Consider the following 19,285-nt stretch of genomic DNA (forward strand, 5'->3'; position numbering starts at 1 on the left):
TATTAAAATAACTTAACTTAAATTTAAATAGATTATTTATTTTAAGAAATCTTGAAATAAAATTAGTAATTATTTACCAAATTTCTAAAATTTAGGTATTATTTCTAAAACTAACCTTATATATTACTCTCATCGGTATAATAGGAAAATCTAGACAATTAATTCAAAATTCAAATCTAATCATCCATATAGACTCAAACATATTGTATATTTGAGAGTTACTGAAAACTAAATAAGTTTTTAGAAGATTTTATATAGATTTTTTAGTTTTAAACGTAAAAGTAAAAATGTTTACTCTTTCCAGCTTATAAATAGAGAAATCGACCTAACATTCACATACAGTTATAAACCACTCTAACACTATTTTTTATCTCTTTATTTCTGAAAAAAAAAAGAAAAAAAAAGTGTCTTTGTATTGAGTTTGTATAATATACATTGCTAACATCTACTATATTCTTTTTTTAGTTCACCAATACTATGCTATATGTCCAGTTTATGATTTATGATTCTTATGATTTGTTAAATTTATAATTTTCTGTCGTGTATATAAGCATATATAAATCAAGATATTTTTTGAAAGCATACATTTTTCTACCTAGATATTGTATATAAGGGAAGATTGTGGTATGAACGGCTGTTCATCCAATTGACATAGCATCTGCAAAACAAGAAAATTACATTTGATTGCTTAAAAGAAGTCCACATTTTTTATATGAACCCGGTAAATCACAAAATACTATGTTAGTGTTTGTTTTCATCAGTTTTTATATAGATTTATTTAAGAAACCTCTGTAGGAAATTCTTATTAGAGTATGTAGTTGAGCTTTGCATTAACATTAATTAACTTTTGAAACCAGCAAATACAACAAGGGCTACGTATACATAAACTATATAAGTACAATTAATCTTCCATGACTATATTGTAATCAGCTGTATGTATTAAATTGTATTATTTTCTTATTTTTCCAAATATATGATGTTAACAGTCTTTATTAAAATGGCATTATAATTTGAGATGACACGGAAAAGAAAACAAAAAAACACACATGGCAGTAAAATTTTATAACATGAGCACCTTGAAATTTGTTTTTAAGTCATGTTATCTTTAAAAAGTCTATTAAAATTTTCTTTGAAATTTGAGTGTTTGAATGTTAATCTCAATACTTTTTAAATTTTTATAGACTTTTAAGTCATGGTTATCTTGAATCTCTAATGAAATATTCAAGGTAACGATGACTCATAGTATAATTCATAGTATAAAAATTTGTAATCTAAATCTTAAAGTACTGATTAACACTCAAACACCCAAATATTCATAAACCAAAATGACAAAATTTTGGGTTAATGATGTTATACTATATAAATATGTTTACACATACTAAATAAATAATTTTAATTCTTGACATGTTCTATTAAAGATTAAAATACATTTATTTTTTCAAATAAATATTACTATTTTCAATTGAACTAGCATAAGTTCAAACTAAAATAAAAATAAAAATACTTAAATATGTTCTATAACAGTTAAAAGTATTTAAAAAAAACATAATCTAATATAGGTGAAATATATATAAAATAGTAATAATAAAAAAGTCAATTAATTTCGTAATATTTTTACTAAAAAATATGATATACATATATACTATGAATTATATTTATGTATATTTCATACGGGAGTTCGAGAATTTATGTTTTCATCCGGTCCCCTCCCGTTTTCAATCGGAAATACAATTTTTTCCCATATCCGGAATGTTCCATATTGGGAATGCTTTTTGTTATGCAACGAAAATTTGAGAACGAGTGTAGGACATAATGGAACTTGACAAAACGAAAAGAGAGTTATGACCATTCTAAATATTTGTATATGTTTCAAATGGGTTTTTATCGCTGTTAGCGGTTATATATCCAATTTGATAGTTCACAAATTTAATAGAATCTAACCAATCATTTATTTGATTTAGTTTGTTACCAGTCCAACCGTTATGTTGTTCCAAATTTTAAGATACTGGTGAAATCATTATTATTTTAAATTTTCAAACATTAATAAACCAAACCAAATATCAAACAAAAATCTCAATTAATATAAATTTGATTATATATACAAAATTAATTTTGTTTATAAAATAACCCCGCACGTACGTGCGGGTCCGAACCTAGTTAGGATTAATCTAGGAACCGATGATGAACTTTTGCCACTTCCCCAATTGTCAGACGAAGAGATGTCTTTGGTGATTCGGAGAAGTTTATGGCTTTTTCCTGTTTGTATGATAACAATCCAAAAATGGTTTCCAAATATTCAAGATGAAGTATTGAAGTTAATTCCTCTCTGGATACAAAAAGCCAACGTTTACGACCTTATTATTGAAGTCATGGAGAAAGAAAATCAGGCTATTGATGAATATAGTTCTGTTTCTAATTCGGACCAACATGTTGTGGAAGTTCATGATCTTACTACTGAGAAGCATCGCTACAAAAAGGCAACGTTGGCAAGAGACATGAGAGATTTGTGTTCCATATTAAAATGGTCACTTTGGAAACAATCACTAGGGCAACAGCCATGGGAGAGATCACCGACGGATATATCATGATGAACATAGAGAATCTTTGTGGTAACCATCAAGTATTTTGATTTTAATGCGACAACAAGTTCCAGAAACATTTCTAGCGACACTTAATTTCATTGTTTTAAGTAATGTAATGCCAAGTGCATTTTGGAGTCTAAGCTATAAGCTGTTAGCCATTAAAATGTATGTGAAAGAGGGACATAACATATATAATCTGTTAGCCTATAAGTCTAAAGATAGCATGGTTACCCTCCACTCTTTCATCGAAATTGTAATAATTTCCTGTATTTGTGTAATCGGTTGCTTAGAAATGTCTTTATATCTTGTAAACACTTTTTAATATCAAATATATTGATTTGCCGGAAAAAAAAAAAAAAAACTGATTGTGAGAACATTACGTTAATGCGAGAGTTTTGATCGTAGATAGAAGATAAGGACACATTATTAGTCTTTATTTGGATAATAGCAAGTAGAAGGGGTAAACAATCTAGGGATCAATGACCTTCTTATACGTCACATAGAAATCCTGGATATAGTAGATGCTTGCTTAAGACTCTAGCATTTTTTGTCACATACACGACAATTATTGAAAACAGCAAAAACAACAACACAGTTCTTGGATATCCTTATTAGGCAGTTTCAACTGCATTGGATGAGTCCTTGGTACAGAACTCAGAACATGCCTCGGTGCATTGTACAACTGCTCCACTCACAATTTCACTTGCATCTATTTCACCAAAACAAAATTAAAATTAATTGATTTATCACTTGTTCCAGAAATCTAACAATAATAATAATAATAATAATAATAATAATAATAATAATAATAATAATAATAATAATAATAATAATAATAATAATAATAATAATAATAATAATAATAATAATAATAATAATAATAATAATAATAATAATAATAATAATGAGTTTTCACGTTACCAGAGTTCTGGAGAGTGGTTAAGGTACCACACACAGAGGATGCACAACCCAACTTACAGTATTCGTTGACAGCATCACCTTAAATAAATTTAAAAAAAAAAGTTTTTGGATCGTGAAAATCTTGGTCCAACATGTAAGAGATGTAACTTAATGAAACAACAAAGAAAAAGGTATGAAATTACCAGAGTTTTCAAGAATGGCATGTATATATGGCGGAGTAGTACATTTTTTCCCCTTAATAATTTTGCATCCACAAAGTTTTGCACAAGTTTCTCTAGCAGTTCCAGGAAGACGGCATACATTGTAACAGTTTCTAGCAGTCGTGCTCGAGCAACAACTCTTTGCTTCGACTTGAATCTGCGCCATGACAAGACTCATTACGAGCACACTTAGAATCAAAGTTTTGCCTTCCATCTTTCGATTTGTTTGATTGCAAAATGTATATGTGGAGAGTTATAAGCTTGTATTGATGAAATGGTGATGAGACAAGGTTCGTTTAAATACTAGTTGGTCTACATTTAGCAACCACAAACTTCGTATGATACACTTATCATCACATTCTCTGTAGACTTTGTGTGTAAACGCTGCGTGGACCAAACCTTATCTTAATGGCAATCGAATTCACACTAAGGATTGTTTAAAATCCTGTTCTTCTTTTTCTTTTTGGTTAACCAGATAAAGAAAAACAAATCTATTAGAGTTTTGTGTTAATTACTTTTTTTTTTTTTGATAAATTGTGTTAATTACTTGATATATTTGAATCAGGATACTTAATAGGGAGTCACTATTCCGTATTAGTTTTGCTGGCTATATATATTTTGTATGTACGTGCTAACTTGTGTAATTATGATGACGTTCTTAAATATGATTAGCTTTATATATATATATATATATATATATATATATATGCGTATGAGTAGAGATTTTAAATAATACTTGTATTCTGTCAATAAAGTTTTGTGTTTCTTCATTTAATTTCTTTATTGTGGTTGTAGAAATTTCTAGAAACAAATATCTTCTAGTTATGTCTAATAAGCTGATGGCAAATTAAAATATGAGACAAAATTCCAAATAGTTTGTTACAACGTGTTTTGTGTTTATTTTTGTTATTACCAACTCTTCTTTTTTTTTTTTTTTTTTGAATATTACGTTGGGACCAAATGAATGCTTTGTTGCCATGAATTGATTGTTTACATTGAATCTTCATTTAAAAATATGGATTGGTTTATTCATGCTATATGAAATTAAGTGTGTTTGGGTTTCAGAAATATAAGTTGAGTGGTGTATTAAAGTATTTGAAAAATATTTCTGCATATTTGGCTTTTGGAATAGTTCATATCACTTGTATAATATTTGGCTTATTTATTTTCACTTTTAGTGTAAGTTTGTCAACAGAAAATTTGTTGTCTATAGATATGATTTTGCATTGGCACAATATAACAAGGTGTTGATTGGTTCTCCTGCTCCCTCCCATAAATGCTGCGTTTTCGGGTGGTAACGGTTGTTAGTGATTGGTACCAATCACATAAACCGCTTTTAATAGTTCCCAATCGTTCCCAACCGCTTGAAACTACTGTATTCCAAAAGCAATTTCCCGCAGCGTTTGCAGTTGCAGTTGGATTTTTTTTAATAACTTAAAACAAATCAATGATACTGAAATATTTTTTATATATCTTCTACTTAACCATTTTACCCATTAAGAATGAGAAAAAATGAAGTATGGATACGATTGAGAAGATTATAAAATAAACAATTACAAGAAAATAAGATTCTAATTAACAATAACTCGGAAAACTTGAAGTAAATTTAATGGCACATCGCATATAAGTTCAAAAATCTAAATAATTATAACATTTCATCAGAAATTTCATAAAATAATATTATTTGTGAAAATATTAAAACATTTAATTTCTTTATTGTGGTTGTAGAAATTTCTAGTTATATATCTTCTAGTTATGTCTAATGGCGAATTAAAATATGAGAGAAAAATCCAAATAGTTTGTTACAACGTGTTTTGTGTTTATTTTTGTTTTTACCAACTCTTTATTTATTATTATTATTTTTTTGAATGTTACGTTGGGACCAAATGAATGCTTTGTTGACATGATTTGATTATTTACATTGAATCTTCATAAATATGGATTGGTTTATTCATGATATATGAAATGAAGTGTGTTGGGTTTCAGAAATATATATAACTTTAGTGGTGTGTTAAAATATTTGAAAATTATTTCTGCATATTTGGCTTTTGGAATAGTTCATATCACTTGTATAATATTTGGCTTATTTAATTTCACTTTTAGTGTGAGTTTGTCAACAGAAAAATTTGTGGTCTATAGATATGATTTTGCATTGGCACAATATTGCATAACCAGATTTTTTTTGAGAAATACCCTAAAATAGCATTAAACCAAGTTTTATGGACAATTATAGCACACATTACATTAATTTCCAAAAATAGCACTATTTAACATATTAAAATATTTAAAATTAATTTTTAGAATTTTTTTTTTGATGTTTGGGTACTCAATTTCATGTTTAGGGTATAGTTTTAAGGGGTAGGGCTTAGTATTTTGAATTTAGGATTTAATTTTAAAAGATTAATTGGTATTTAGTTTTTAGAGATGTTGTGCTAAGTTTGGAACAAAAACTTATTTTGGTACTATTTTTGAAAATCTCCCAATTTTTTTTGTATTTATCATGTGTAATCCTTATGGGTCTTCAATCCTTATAGACATAACTGCATCACATTCAATATCAATTGAGCCACCGCAACTTCTGATATGACACTATAGATGTCAAATGGGCGGGCCGCCCGTGGACATGCCCATGTCCTGACGCAATTTTACGATTTTGGCGGGAAAAATATAATTTTACGGGTTTGGCTAGAAAACACAATTTTATGGATTTTGGCGGGAAAACATAATTTTACGGGTTTGGCGGAAAAACGCAATTTTACGGGTTTTGGTGGTAAAACAGAAATTTTACGGTTTTTGCGGGAAAATAGAATTTTACGGTTTAGACGAAAATAAATTCAGATTTTATTAAAAAAAGAACAAAAATAAAACTCAGATTTTATAAGTGAATAACAATAGAAAAGAAATGGGCTGTCCATGGTCATGACCATTTGGAAATGGTCTTAATGGGCATGGACACTTTTTGGACCATTGTCCATTTCGGACTGTCCAACTTTGGCCCATGCAAAAGAATGTCCAGATTGACACGTCCAGATGGTCTATGGACGGACCATTTGACAGCTCTATATGACACCAAACAAACGTGTGTTTATTTATACTCAACAAAGAGATCCATGGCTCTTGTCGTTTGTTCAATGGTGCAAATGATTGTGGTTGCTAACTGAGATGTAGAATACATAATTTTTGTAATGTAATTGTGTGTGTGTGTATTTGTTTTTCTAATATAACTTATCCATGGTGATGGTGAATCTGACGTGCACAGTAGTGCGAAAAGGATTCTACTGAGGGCTCGCGACGGAATCTAGAGGTTCGAGTCTGATCCTTACTGATGTGACCGAGGGTCACGGATCCGTTACGGACAGAAGAAACGACTTCGGACAGAACTCGGCTTGCGAAAGTTTACTCGGACAAGGAAGGAGGGTTCGAATCTAGGGAGGATTCAAACGAGGGAAACGAGAAATGATGAGATTCCAACGAGCCGTTTGTTAATACGGTCGGAGGCTTCTATCGGATCGATCGGTTGCGGAACAGATGGACAATGCAGGAAGATGACCGTTTGTTAATACGGTCGGAGGCTTCTATCTTGATACGGTCACTAACAAGGTCGAACCCGGTTCAAGTCTTGTTAGGGTTTCCTCAATGTTCAATCCCGGATTGAAGAAAGAGAAGAGTGAGACAAGTCAAGAATCTCTCTTGAGAAAAGTTTTATTTTCATTCAAGTCTAAGGAGGAACATATGCTAAGAGAGAGTTTAAATACATTTGGTCAAGTGAGGGCTTAGGGACACACGGATTCTTTATGATCTGCACAATCGTCCTTAGACGTGTTTCCCTTGTAAATGGAACACGTCGCCTCAATTGACTTTCAATGCAAAGCTCCCAACGTTCAAAAGCAAAAGGATCACAAGAGGAATATTCCCGAAGTTCAAATTTAAACCAAAGATAAGAGAGAAGAGAGATAACCGACTTGGCCTTGCGCGGGAAGCAACTTAGCCTTTGGCGTTGTGCACTTAGCTCCATGCCTCTTTAAAACCTTCTCCGGTAAACCCATTGGGAAAAACCCGGAGTGAGGAAAAACAGTACACTTCCTTGCTTAAGCGACTTGATCGTCTTCAATCATGGGTAAGAGTGAAGACTAAGCGAACTGAGCCTTCGGAGTCTTCATGGGACGGCTGGCGTTGGGTGAATGACCGGACGAACAGGTTGAGCCATTGCTTGGCCGCCTTTGCTGAGCTGTTTGAGCGTGTGGTGGCTCCGGGAAGGATTGCTGGTGCTTTGGCCGCGCCCGAAGTGGTTGTCTTGGCCGCGTCCGATGCGTGTTGGTCAGGCGTCTCGGTCGCGTCCGGCGTGTCTTGGTCTTCTTGGCCGAGGTCGCGTCCTGCGATCACATCATTCCCTCCCCCTTGAAAAGTTTTTGTCCCCAAACATCTCCGTCTTCACCTACATCAAACGGAACAAGGTCAGTGACATTGAAAGAGGTAGATGTACCAAACTCACCTGGAAGCTCGAGTCGGTAAGTATTGTCGTTGATCTTTTCAACGACTCGGAAAGGGCCGTCTCCACGCGGGCTGAGCTTATCCTTTCGCTTCTGCTGAAACCTCTCTGGCCTTAGGTGAAGCCACACCTAGTCACCAGGCTTGAATAGCATCGGTTTACGGCCTTGGTTGAGAAAACATGCATATTGCTCGTTCCTTCGTTCGACGTTGGCTCGAACCTCCTCGTGCAACGCCTTGACCATCTCCGCTCTTGCGACTCCGTCTTGATTCTCGGCTTCGTTTGGTGGTATAGGAAGGAGGTCCAGTGGCGTTAATGGCTTGAATCCATATGTAACCTCGAACGGTGACTTCTTTGTAGATGAGTGCACCGCCTGGTTGTACGCAAACTCGATGATCAGAATTCACTCGAGCCAGGAGCCTTTGTTACTTGCGATTGCTGTGCGTAGTAAGGCGCCTACTGATCTGTTGACAACCTCCGTTTGGCCGTCGGTTTGGGGGTGAGCCGCGGTGGAGTAGAGGAGCTTCTTCCCGAATTTTTGCCAAATAGTGCGCCAGAAGTGACAAAGAAACTTGGGATCCCGATCGGATATGATGGTGCGCGGGACGCCATGGAGCCTGATGACTTGACTAAAGAACAAGTTCGTCAGTTGCACGGCGTCATAATTCTTGTTGCACGGGATAAAATGGGCCATCTTCGAGAACTTGTCCACAACCACCATAATGCTATCTCTATGCGCCAAGAGGGGTAGGCCGAGGATGAAATCCATTGATAGATCGATCCAAGGCGCGGTTGAGACTGGTAAGGGCATGGAGAGGCCATGGGGGTGTGTTGTCGACTTGGAGGCTCGACACACAATGCTTCTCCACCATACTGCGCATCTTCGGCCAGTAGAAATGCTCTTGTAGCACGGCCAGCGTCTTGGTGATGCCGAAGTGACCTGATAAGCCTCCACTATGGGCTTCACGAACAAGCAACTCCCGGATAGAACCGTTTGGTATGCACAGCCGTCGCCCTCTGAACAGAAAACCCTCATGAAGGTAGAATTTGGTGTAAATTCCCTTCCCATGGTTCTGGAAACATTCTCCAAACTCAGCGTCTCCAGCATACGCATCCTTGATGCTTTCAAAACCCAACACACGAGCGTCCATAGTACTGATGAGAGCGTGTCTCCTTGACAAAGCATCGGCCACCACATTTTCTTTTCCCTTCTTGTACTTAATGACGTAAGGGAAAGATTCCACGTACTCCAACCACTTTGCATGACGTCTCTTGAGATTGGTTTGGCCGCGGAGATGCTTCAAAGTTTCGTGATCGGTGTGAATCACAAACTCTCTCGCCAATAGATAGTGTTGCCAAACCTCCATCGCACGAACGAGGGTGTACAACTCCTTGTCATATGTCGGGTAATTGAGAATTGCACCACGGGCTTGCCTCCTTGAGTCAAAACGGCACCGATCCCGACTCCCAAAGCATCGCACTCAACCTCGAAGGTTTTGTTGAAGTCAGGCAAGGTGAGCAAGGGGGCTTGCATGAGGCGCCTCTTGAGCTTGATGAAAGCTCGGTCTTGTTCTTCTCCCTAATGAAACTCGCTGTTCTTCTTTATAACGGCGGTGAGAGGCGCGGAGACCGTGCTGAAGTCCTTCACGAACCTCTGATAAAAACTCGCGAGCCCATGGAACGATCGGACTTGTGTGATGCTTGCTGGCGTGGGCCACTCCTCTATCGTGCGTATCTTCTCTCCATCGACCTTGAGGCCCTGTGAACTCACAACAAAGCCTAAAAAGACCAATTCATCAGCAGAAAACACGCACTTTTTCAAGTTTGCGTAGATTTGCTCTTCGTGGTGAGGTAACAAGACAGCCTCTAAGTGCCTAACATGATCGGACAGACTAGAGCTATACACAAGGATGTCATCAAACTAAACCACTACAAATTAATTGATAAACGACCTTAAAACATGGTTCATGAGACGCATAAAGGTAGAAGGGGCGTTAGAAAGACCGAATGGCATTACCAACCACTCATACAAACCCTTTTTCATTTTGAAGGCCGTCTTCCACTCGTTGTCCTCCTTCATATGAACTTGATCGTAGCCGCTCTTCAAGTTGATCATTGAGAAGACGCTGGCGCCACTTAGTTCGTCGAGCATATCATCAAGGCGTGGGATCGGATGTCGATATTTGATGGTGATGTTGTTGAAGGCTCGGCAGTCAACGCACATACGCCATGATCCGTCCTTCTTGGGAACTAGGAGAACAGGGACAGCACACGGACTCAAGCTCTCTCGAACGTATCCTTGCGCCATCAGCTCCTTGACTTGTCGCTCAAGCTCCTTCGCCTCTTTGGGGTTGACTCGTTAGGCTGGCCGGTTCGGCAGTTGTGCTCCCGGAACAAGGTCAATCTGATGTTCAATAACTCTGATCGGTGGTAAGCCTTCGGGAAGCTCTTCGGGAAACACGTTCGCGAAGCGCCTAAGGACGTCGCGGATCACCTCCGGTAAGGCGTCGATCGGACCTTCAAGACCTGAAAGCAACACATCTCGAATAACCATCAATAACACTTGGCCAGAGTCCCTAATGGACTTTCTAACATCACCATATTGAACCAAAAAGTTATTTTTATCGTTCGAATCCTTAGAAAACTTGTTTTGCATTTCATGCACTTGCGTGGGGCTCAAGGGTTTCAAACAAATACGTTTGTTATCATGAATGAATAAATATTGGTTTGCGTGGCGGCAATGCGTAGTGCGCTTATCAAACTGCCATGGGCGCCCCAATAAGAGGTGGCTAGCTTGCATAGGCACTACATCACATAGGACTTGGTCCTTATACGGACCGACACTAAATGGGACCGTGACCTATTCCTTTACATGGATCACGGTCTTATCGTTTAACCATTTCAAACGGTAAGGATGGGGGTGGCTTGTGGTTTCATGAGAAAGTTTCTTGACAAGACTGGAACTTGCCACGTTAGTGCAAGAACCTCCGTCTATTATCAAGCCACAAACGCGACCACTGAAAGTGCACCTCGTGTGGAAGATATTATCGCGCTGATTGGCGTCGTCGGTGGCTACGCTTGCTTTCAGGATGCGGTGTATCATCAACAGCTCTCCGACTTCGGGCTCAGCAACAGCTTCCTCCAGTTCAGCCTCTCCTCGAACATTCTCCTTGGTGGCCTCATTGTCGGACTCGATCTCGCCATCCTCGGTCAGGATCATTGTGCGTGCGTTCGGACACTCTCGAGCGTAGTGGCCTCTCCCTTGACACTTAAAACACACAATGTCGCGGCTACGGACGTCGGTGGTGTTGCGTCGCGGATCTTGGCGCTCATTGGTGGCCGGCTCCCTTGGTTTAAATCTTGAGTCTGCACTGGTCGCCTTTGGCTTCTCTGGCAAACGGTTCGATGGCGACGCGTTAGGAGTCCAATTTGAAACTCCTTGAGTTCAGGCACGAGGCGCAGAGGCGCTCTTCTTCTTGATTTGATTCTCGATTTGCACCGAGAGGTGCAACAACTCTTCAAAAGTTTGATAGGGTTGGCGCTCGACCTTGTGCACAATGCGTTCTTGCAATCCGTCCAAGAATTGAGCCATGAGAGACTCTTCGGAGTCATCGACTTGCAATTGGTTGTGCAAGTGCTCAAACTCCTCGTAATACTCCTCCACGGTTCGCGCGCCTTGCGTAAGTCTCCGGAACTTCTTCTGGAGCTCGCGGTGGTAGTATGGAGGCACGTAGCGCCTTCGCATTTCCACTTTCAAGACCTCCCAAACAGTGATAGGTCGGTCGCGGTTGCATCGCTGCTCAGTTTCGAGTCGATCCCACCAGGTAAGGGCGTGATCGGTGAATTGAGCCACCGCATATTGGACCTTTCGCAGCTCCGGATAGGCATGACACGAGTATAAGTGCTCCATACGGCTTTCCCATTCGAGATAGGCCTCGGGGTCTGACTTTCTCGCGAATGTGGGTGCGATTATCTTGTGGTTCGGCTCGTGATATCTTGGAGCTTCATCGTACTGATCATCATAATGGTGTCGTCGTCTAGGCCTCGGTTCAAAGTCTTCATCAGACTGGTCGCTTGCTGGTTCTCATCATGGTCGCTTCGCGGGCAACGAATTCTCACGGGGAGGGTTCAAGAATTCTCATGGGAAGCTGCTCTAGACCGGTGCGTAATGCGGCGAGGGTGACGCCAATCTCTGGTGGCGCTGGTGGAACTTCTTCGGCCATTGTACGGACTGGTCGTTGGTGACGTGGCGCGGCTTCACGGTGAAACTTGAATTTAAACCTCGCAAAATTAAGCATAAAAAAGCACACACACGTGAGTTTCACTCGTTCAAGAGGACCACACAAGATTTTTTTTCGTCACCAATGATTGAAGACAGCTATGATACATTCAAACCTATGACTTAAACAAATAAAGTAAAAGTAAAAGTGCAAAACGACAAATACTGCTTTATGACTCAAAATCAAAACGCGTAAACAAGAACACACTCCTAGCTTTATCGATCTAAAAGTGGACTCACAAGAACATAGACAAACAATATTATGAACACGATGAACAAAATCGAAAGCTGACACCCTAGACAAACAATAATCAACCGCAAACATACACCAAATTAAACCAAAACTCTAACGGGACCTATGAAACGAAAAGATGCAAACTAAGCTACCAAACAAACAAGGATTGAAACTTTATAACGAAAGAGATGAGTTATGAAACAAAACAACCTGACAAGAGCTTTTAAAGCTCTGTTACCAAGCTGATGTGACCGATGGTCGCGGATCCAGTACGGACAGAAGAAACAACTTCGGACAGAACTCGGCTCGCGAAAGTTTACTCGGACAAGGAAGGAGGGTTCGAATCTAGTGAGGATTCAAACGAGGGAAACGAGAAATGATGAGATTCCAATGAGCCGTTTGTGAATACGGTCGGAGGCTGCTATCAGATCGATCGGTTGCGGAACGGATGGACGATGCGGGAAGATGACCGATGGTTGAGGTGAGATTGTGGAAATGAAAGCGAGATGGAGTTGACTCGAGGGGAAAACGAAAGATGGAAAAGAGGTGGATCGAACGACGACACAAGAGGTTTGGCTCTCCTCTTGATACGGTCACTAACAAGGTCGAACCCGGTTCGAGTCTTGTTAGGGTTTCCTCAATGTTCAATCCCGGATTGAAGAAAGAGAAAAGTGAGACAAGTCAAGAATCTCTCTTGAGAAAAGTTTTATTTTCATTCAAGTCTAAGGAGGAACAAATGCTAAGAGAGAGTTTATATACATTAGGTCAAGTGAGGGCTTAGGGGCACGCGGATTCTTTATGATCCGCACAATCGTCCTTAGACATGTTTCCCTTGTAAATTGAACACGTCGCCTCAATTGACTTTCAACGCAAAGCTCCCAACGTTCAAAAGCAAAAGGATCACAAGAGGAATATTCACAACGTTCAAATTTAAACCAAAGATAAGAGAGAAGAGAGATAACCGCCTTGGCCTTGCGCGGGAAGCAACTTAGCCTTTGGCGTTGTGCACTTAGCTCCATGCCTCATTAAAACCTTATCCGGTAAACCCATTGGGAAAAACCCGGAGTGAGGAAAAAGAGTACACTTCCTTGCTTAAGCGATTTGATCGTCTTCAATCATGGGTAAGAGTGAAGACTAAGCGAACTGAGCCTTCGGAGTCTTCATGGGACGGCTGGCGTTGGGTGAATGACCGGATGAACAGGTTGAGCCATTGCTTGGCCGCCTTTGCTGAGCTCTTGGAGCGTGTGGTGGCTCTGGGAAGGATTGCTGGTGCTTTGGCTGTGCCCGAAGTGGTTGTCTTGGCCGCGTCCGATGCATCTTGGTCAGGCGTCTCGGTCGCATCCGGCGTGTCTTGGTCTTCCTGGCCGAGGTCGTGTCCTGCGATCACATCACCACCGATCTGGCCTCCTCCTTGAAACAAAGATAATTACTGAGGTTCAACCTCTCTGTTCCAATATGGATGTTCTGTGGCGCTCAATCCCTGTTAAATTCGAGAGTGATCTCTGGAGAAGGTAAGGTGTAACACCCCAATATTAAAACGTAAACCAGTTTGAAATTGCAGCCCATTAGACCCTATTGCCATCAAAAGAACAAAAGACAAGGGTTTTGCGTTTTGCTTATATCTCGTGTACATGTAAATATATACGTATGGCGCCGTCTTTGTTTCTGGCGAGAGAGGAGAGTTGGGAACGCTAACCCCGTCGGAGCTCACCATCATTATCGTTGGCTTGTTTTTGTTGGCATCGTGGTTGTTGTCGTTGTTGTATTGCTCTCATCCCAAGCTAAGCCACCGCCGTTGTAGCTTTTCTTCTCGATCGAACTCCCTTAGAAGCAAAGAGATAAGCGGCCATGAGAGAACTTATGATCAAGGGGGAGAGAAAGGGACGAGAGGGAAAGGAGAAGAAGGAGAGGAGAAATGTACTCGAGAACCAGGCCAGTCGTTCGACGATTATCGTCGATCACCGCGATTGGTCAATCAGCCACTGTGTGTAACCGGAGATGTAACCCACTGACACCGGAGCAGCCGTAGCCCATCGTCGAGACCATTTATAGGTAAGGAAACCTAAATTTGTTTTATAAATTGGGCAGTAAGTTACCCACTGTTGTAGACCTAATCCTTGATCTGTTGCTTGCTTGTGATGTATAATTGGTTTAACACTACTGTATGTTATGTTCTTTTTTTCTCGTGTTATTTGTTACAGGAGATATATTATTGTAGTTTTATTTTGTAGTGTATCGTTGTTACGTTATTATTTGTTTTGTTTCCTTTTGTAAATTATTAATTCTTTTTATAACAAGTCGTCAAAGTAAATATACATATTTTTACGTTAGTTTGGTTTTGTGTTATTATTTAAATATTATACTTATGCTAAACTGTATATTAGGTCTATAAGGATTATGTTAATTGTCAAAGTTAGCTTATGTATACTTAACAAAGAGAGTTTATCCGCCAATGAAGCTTGAGAGATTACTCTAGTTTGATTCATATCCCTTATACGTATAAGCTTTCTCAGAAAAAAACAAAAAAATGCTGACATGTTACACCCACAAAGCTCGAGAAATAATTTCTTTATTTGTCTTCTGTTTTTAGTAGTATTTATATTTACATACCATTGTATTTTTTTTATGACACCCAAAATTTAGTTCTTCTATTTTCTTTTATAATTTAATTGTATCACTTACTTATATTTTCATAAAGTTTAAGAACTCTTTATTCATATAATGAGATAATATAAAATTCATATTATAATAATTTTCATATGTTAAATCTTAATTATTATACAAGAATTTAATATATTCAATTAAAACTGAAAATATATACTACACAAATAAATTTTAGATCCAAAATAATAATTTTACCGATAAATATTATAGATTCTGTATATATAAATTACGGTAACATTATTTAATAATTATTTTATTCTGCACATAGTGTGGATTGTTATTTAGAATAAAATAAACTGCCAAAAAAATGTTAGATTACAAATAATTCGTAACCAAGATGTTTAAAGAATCTTGTGTTCCCTTAATGAAGAAAATATCAAGTTCCCTCAACTCATGAAAAGTTCTAAAACCATCAAATCAGATCAGAGACACATAAAAGAAACCATATAAGTATATACACATAAGATGGAAGCAAAAATCACATAGATCATAGTACTTCTAAGGTGACAGCCTCAAATGTAACTTGCTGAGCCAAATATACTTGAGAAAATTTTCAGATTATTCGAGTTAATCTACCAAAACAAACCAAAGGTTTTTCCCAAAATCATCATTAGAGTTGTCCTCCGATTCTATACATAATATTCATGATAAAAAAGTTCGTAACGAATTTAGAAATTTCTTGTACCCAATTTCTGACAGTTAAAAACAAATAATAGAATTAAGGGATATATGCATTTTGGCAGCAGCACCGGTGGAGCCATTTTTCTTGATAGATTTATTTTTCTATCTTTTTTGGAGAATTTTGAATTGCTACCACTCAACATAACTTTAGATTAAAAATTTTCTTCAAGCTTTATATAAAAACGAAACTGTTTAAGCGTTGAAGAGTTTTTAAATGACTAAAGCTATATCATGCTTCACATGTGTACACGTGGAAAAGAGGAAAAAAAAATTATTATTGGATGAATATGCTGAGTAGTATTAATTCTGATATTTTGATTGGTAACTTCGTTTTAAATGATGTGTCAGCTCCAGATTTCTCCAAAATGCTGAGGTGTCCTCGATCTAGTTTTATTGTATTGATTTGGTGTAATCATTCAGTCGACAATATATATTACGGACCAAGGAATCTTGCTTAAGGCTGACTCTGATCTCTCTCTCATAGTTTATTGCGACTCGGATTGGTCTTCTTGCCCCATTATTCGGCGCTCTATTAGTTCGTTTGTTGTGCTTCTTGGTGGTTCTCCCATTGCGTGGAAAACCAAGAAACAGAAGACTGTTTCTCACTCTTCCGCTGAAGCCGAATATCGTGCAATGTCCATTGCTCTTCGCGAGATCAAGTGGCTTCGTAAGTTGTTAACAGAGTTAGGTATCAAACAATCTCAGCCTGCTCGATTGTTTTGTGACAATAAAGCTGCTCTTCATATCGTTTCTAATCTTGTATTTCATGAACGCACCAAGCATATTGAGAATGATTGTCATGCGGTTTGCGATGCGGTGCGTGATGGTATTATTGTTCTGCAACATGTGGCGTCTAGTGAGCAGCTGGCCGACATTTTAACGAAGGCTCTTGGTCGTCCACAGTTTCTCTATATCATGTCCAGGTTGGGTGTTCGTGTTCCTCCCGCTCCAACCTGAGGGGGAGTATTACGGATAATGACATCCCCTTAGTGTTAGCTTATGGGCTTTTGTATATTAGGCTTTAAGTGTAATGTTTATGTTAATGACAGTTTATGTAAACCCTAGATAAACTTGTATATATAGGGTTGTTACCCAAAATCAATAAAGCAAGTCAGTTTGATATCTAATTCTACAATATACTACTGAGAATTTCATGTTCATCAAAACGAAAGGTCTGTTGGGTTACTACTCTTAACAATCATCCCTGTAATGATTCCATTACTTCAACCTATCGATTGCATTCTGAATGGTTCATACAAGGCTTCATATAATTTGAGATTGATCGATTTGCTAAGTTGGCACAGGATGTTGTGAAGATATATATACACTGATTGTAAGAGATTTACGTTAAATCAAGTAGAAGGACACATTATTATTCTTCATTTGGATAATAGCAAGTAGAAGGGGTAAACAATCTAGGAATCAATGATCTTCTTCTACGTCACATAGAAAACCTGGAAATAGTAGAAGCTAGCTCAAGAATCTAGCATTTTTTGTCGCATACACGACAATTATTGAAAACAGGGAAAACAACACATAGTTCGTTGGTATGCTTGTTAGGCAGTTTCAACTGCATTGGATGAGCCCTTGGTACATAACTCAGAACATGCCTTGGTGCAATGTATAATTGCTCCATTCACAATTTCACTTGCATCTCATTTACGGAAACAATATTAATTAGAGTTAATTGATTTTTCACTTGCTCCAAAAATCTAATAATTAAAAAATAATAATAGTAACAACCCAACTTGCAGTATTGGTTGACATCACCACCTTAAATAAAATAAAATAAAATAAATCTTGTAACTTGCATCAAAATCTTGGTCCAGCATAATTTAATGAAACAACAACAAAAAAAAATGTGAAATTAAATTACGTGGATCCAGAGGACGACATGGCGCCTGAACAATTTTGCATCCACAAAGTTTTGCACAAGTTTCCCTAGAAGCTCCAGAAAGACGGCATACATTGTAACAGTTTCTAGAAGTCATGTTCGGGCAACAACTCTTTGCTTCGATTTGAATCTGTGCCATGACAAGACTCATTACGAGCACACCTAGAATCAAACTTTTGCATTCCATCTTTCGATTGATCAGTTGTTTGATTGCAAAATGTATATGTGGAGAGTTATAAGCTTGTATTGATGAAATGGTGATGAAACAAAGCTCGCTTTTATACTAGTTGGGTCTACGACTGGCAACCAGAAACTTCGTATGATATGTTTATCCCATGCTCTCTATAGAGTCTTTCTGTACTTGCTGCGTGGACCAACCTTATCTTAATGGCATTATGGCAATCTGATTCAGACAGGATAAATTTAAATCATCTTCTTCTTTTTCGTTATGGTTAACTTAGTATTCGAATTAGGATACCTAATATTCACTATTTGGTATTGGTTCTGCTGGTTATATATTGTATATATTCGTGCTAACCGTGTAATTATTAAGCACGTTCTTATAATTTGGAGTGAGACAAAACTCCAAATACAGTAGTTTGTTAAAACGTGTTCTGTTTTTTTTTTTGTTAACCAATTTTTTTTTTTTTTTTTTGTATTGGAGTTTTGAATTATATGTTGGGACCAAATAAACACTTGGTGCCTAATAATTTGAGTGGTGTGCTAAAATATTTGAAACTTATGTCATCCATCCGACTTAGTGTGTTAGAGTTAATTAACTGATAATTCTAGAGTACTAAATATTTAATAGCTTTCGTGATCGATAAAAATTAAATGTTCACTGAAATTATAAAATTCAGTTCAACCAGAAAAATAATATATCTATGTATCCTCTATATGTATTTCGGGTTTACAGTAAAAAGAATAGATTGTTTGTCGTGGGCAATAAATCGGTGTTTTATTTTTGTTTGTTTTTCGCGGGACCATGATGAATGCTTGTGGGCATGATTTGTTTATTTTCTCTGAATAAAAAAAGGATTTTTGTTGAAATATAGATTGGTTTGTACATGCCCATTGGAAATTACGTATAGCACATTGAATCTTCATTTAAGAATGTGGACTGGTTTACTAAGTATGGATATGGGTTTCAGAAAAATATTTCTGCATATTTGGCTGTTTGGAATAGTTCATATCACTTTAAGTGTGAGTTTTGTCAACAGAAAATTTGTTATATATATAGATATGATTTTGCATTGGCACAATATACTAAGTTGCATAACCAAAAAATATTATATTTTGATTTTCCTTTACCACGAAAGCCTTTTAAATTTTAAAGTGTT

At 37.5% G+C, this 19,285-nt stretch overlaps 1 protein-coding gene across 1 annotated transcript; it reads right to left on the bottom strand.

Moving 5' to 3' along the window:
* Window positions 1-2,990: 2,990 nt before the first annotated feature.
* Window positions 2,991-4,082, bottom strand: LOC104787183 (thionin-like). The gene is made up of 3 exons (XM_010512717.3): window positions 3,686-4,082; window positions 3,504-3,581; window positions 2,991-3,291 (listed from the first exon to the last, which is right to left on the bottom strand). Exons 1-3 carry the CDS (start codon window positions 3,915-3,917, stop codon window positions 3,194-3,196), a joined length of 408 nt encoding a protein of 135 aa, XP_010511019.1. The 5' UTR covers window positions 3,918-4,082; the 3' UTR covers window positions 2,991-3,193.
* Between the last annotated feature and the right edge of the window lie 15,203 nt (window positions 4,083-19,285).

This window comes from Camelina sativa, chromosome 20 (assembly GCF_030686135.1).
Source record: "Camelina sativa cultivar CO46 ecotype springtype chromosome 20, ASM3068613v1".
Lineage (NCBI taxonomy): Eukaryota > Viridiplantae > Streptophyta > Magnoliopsida > Brassicales > Brassicaceae > Camelina > Camelina sativa.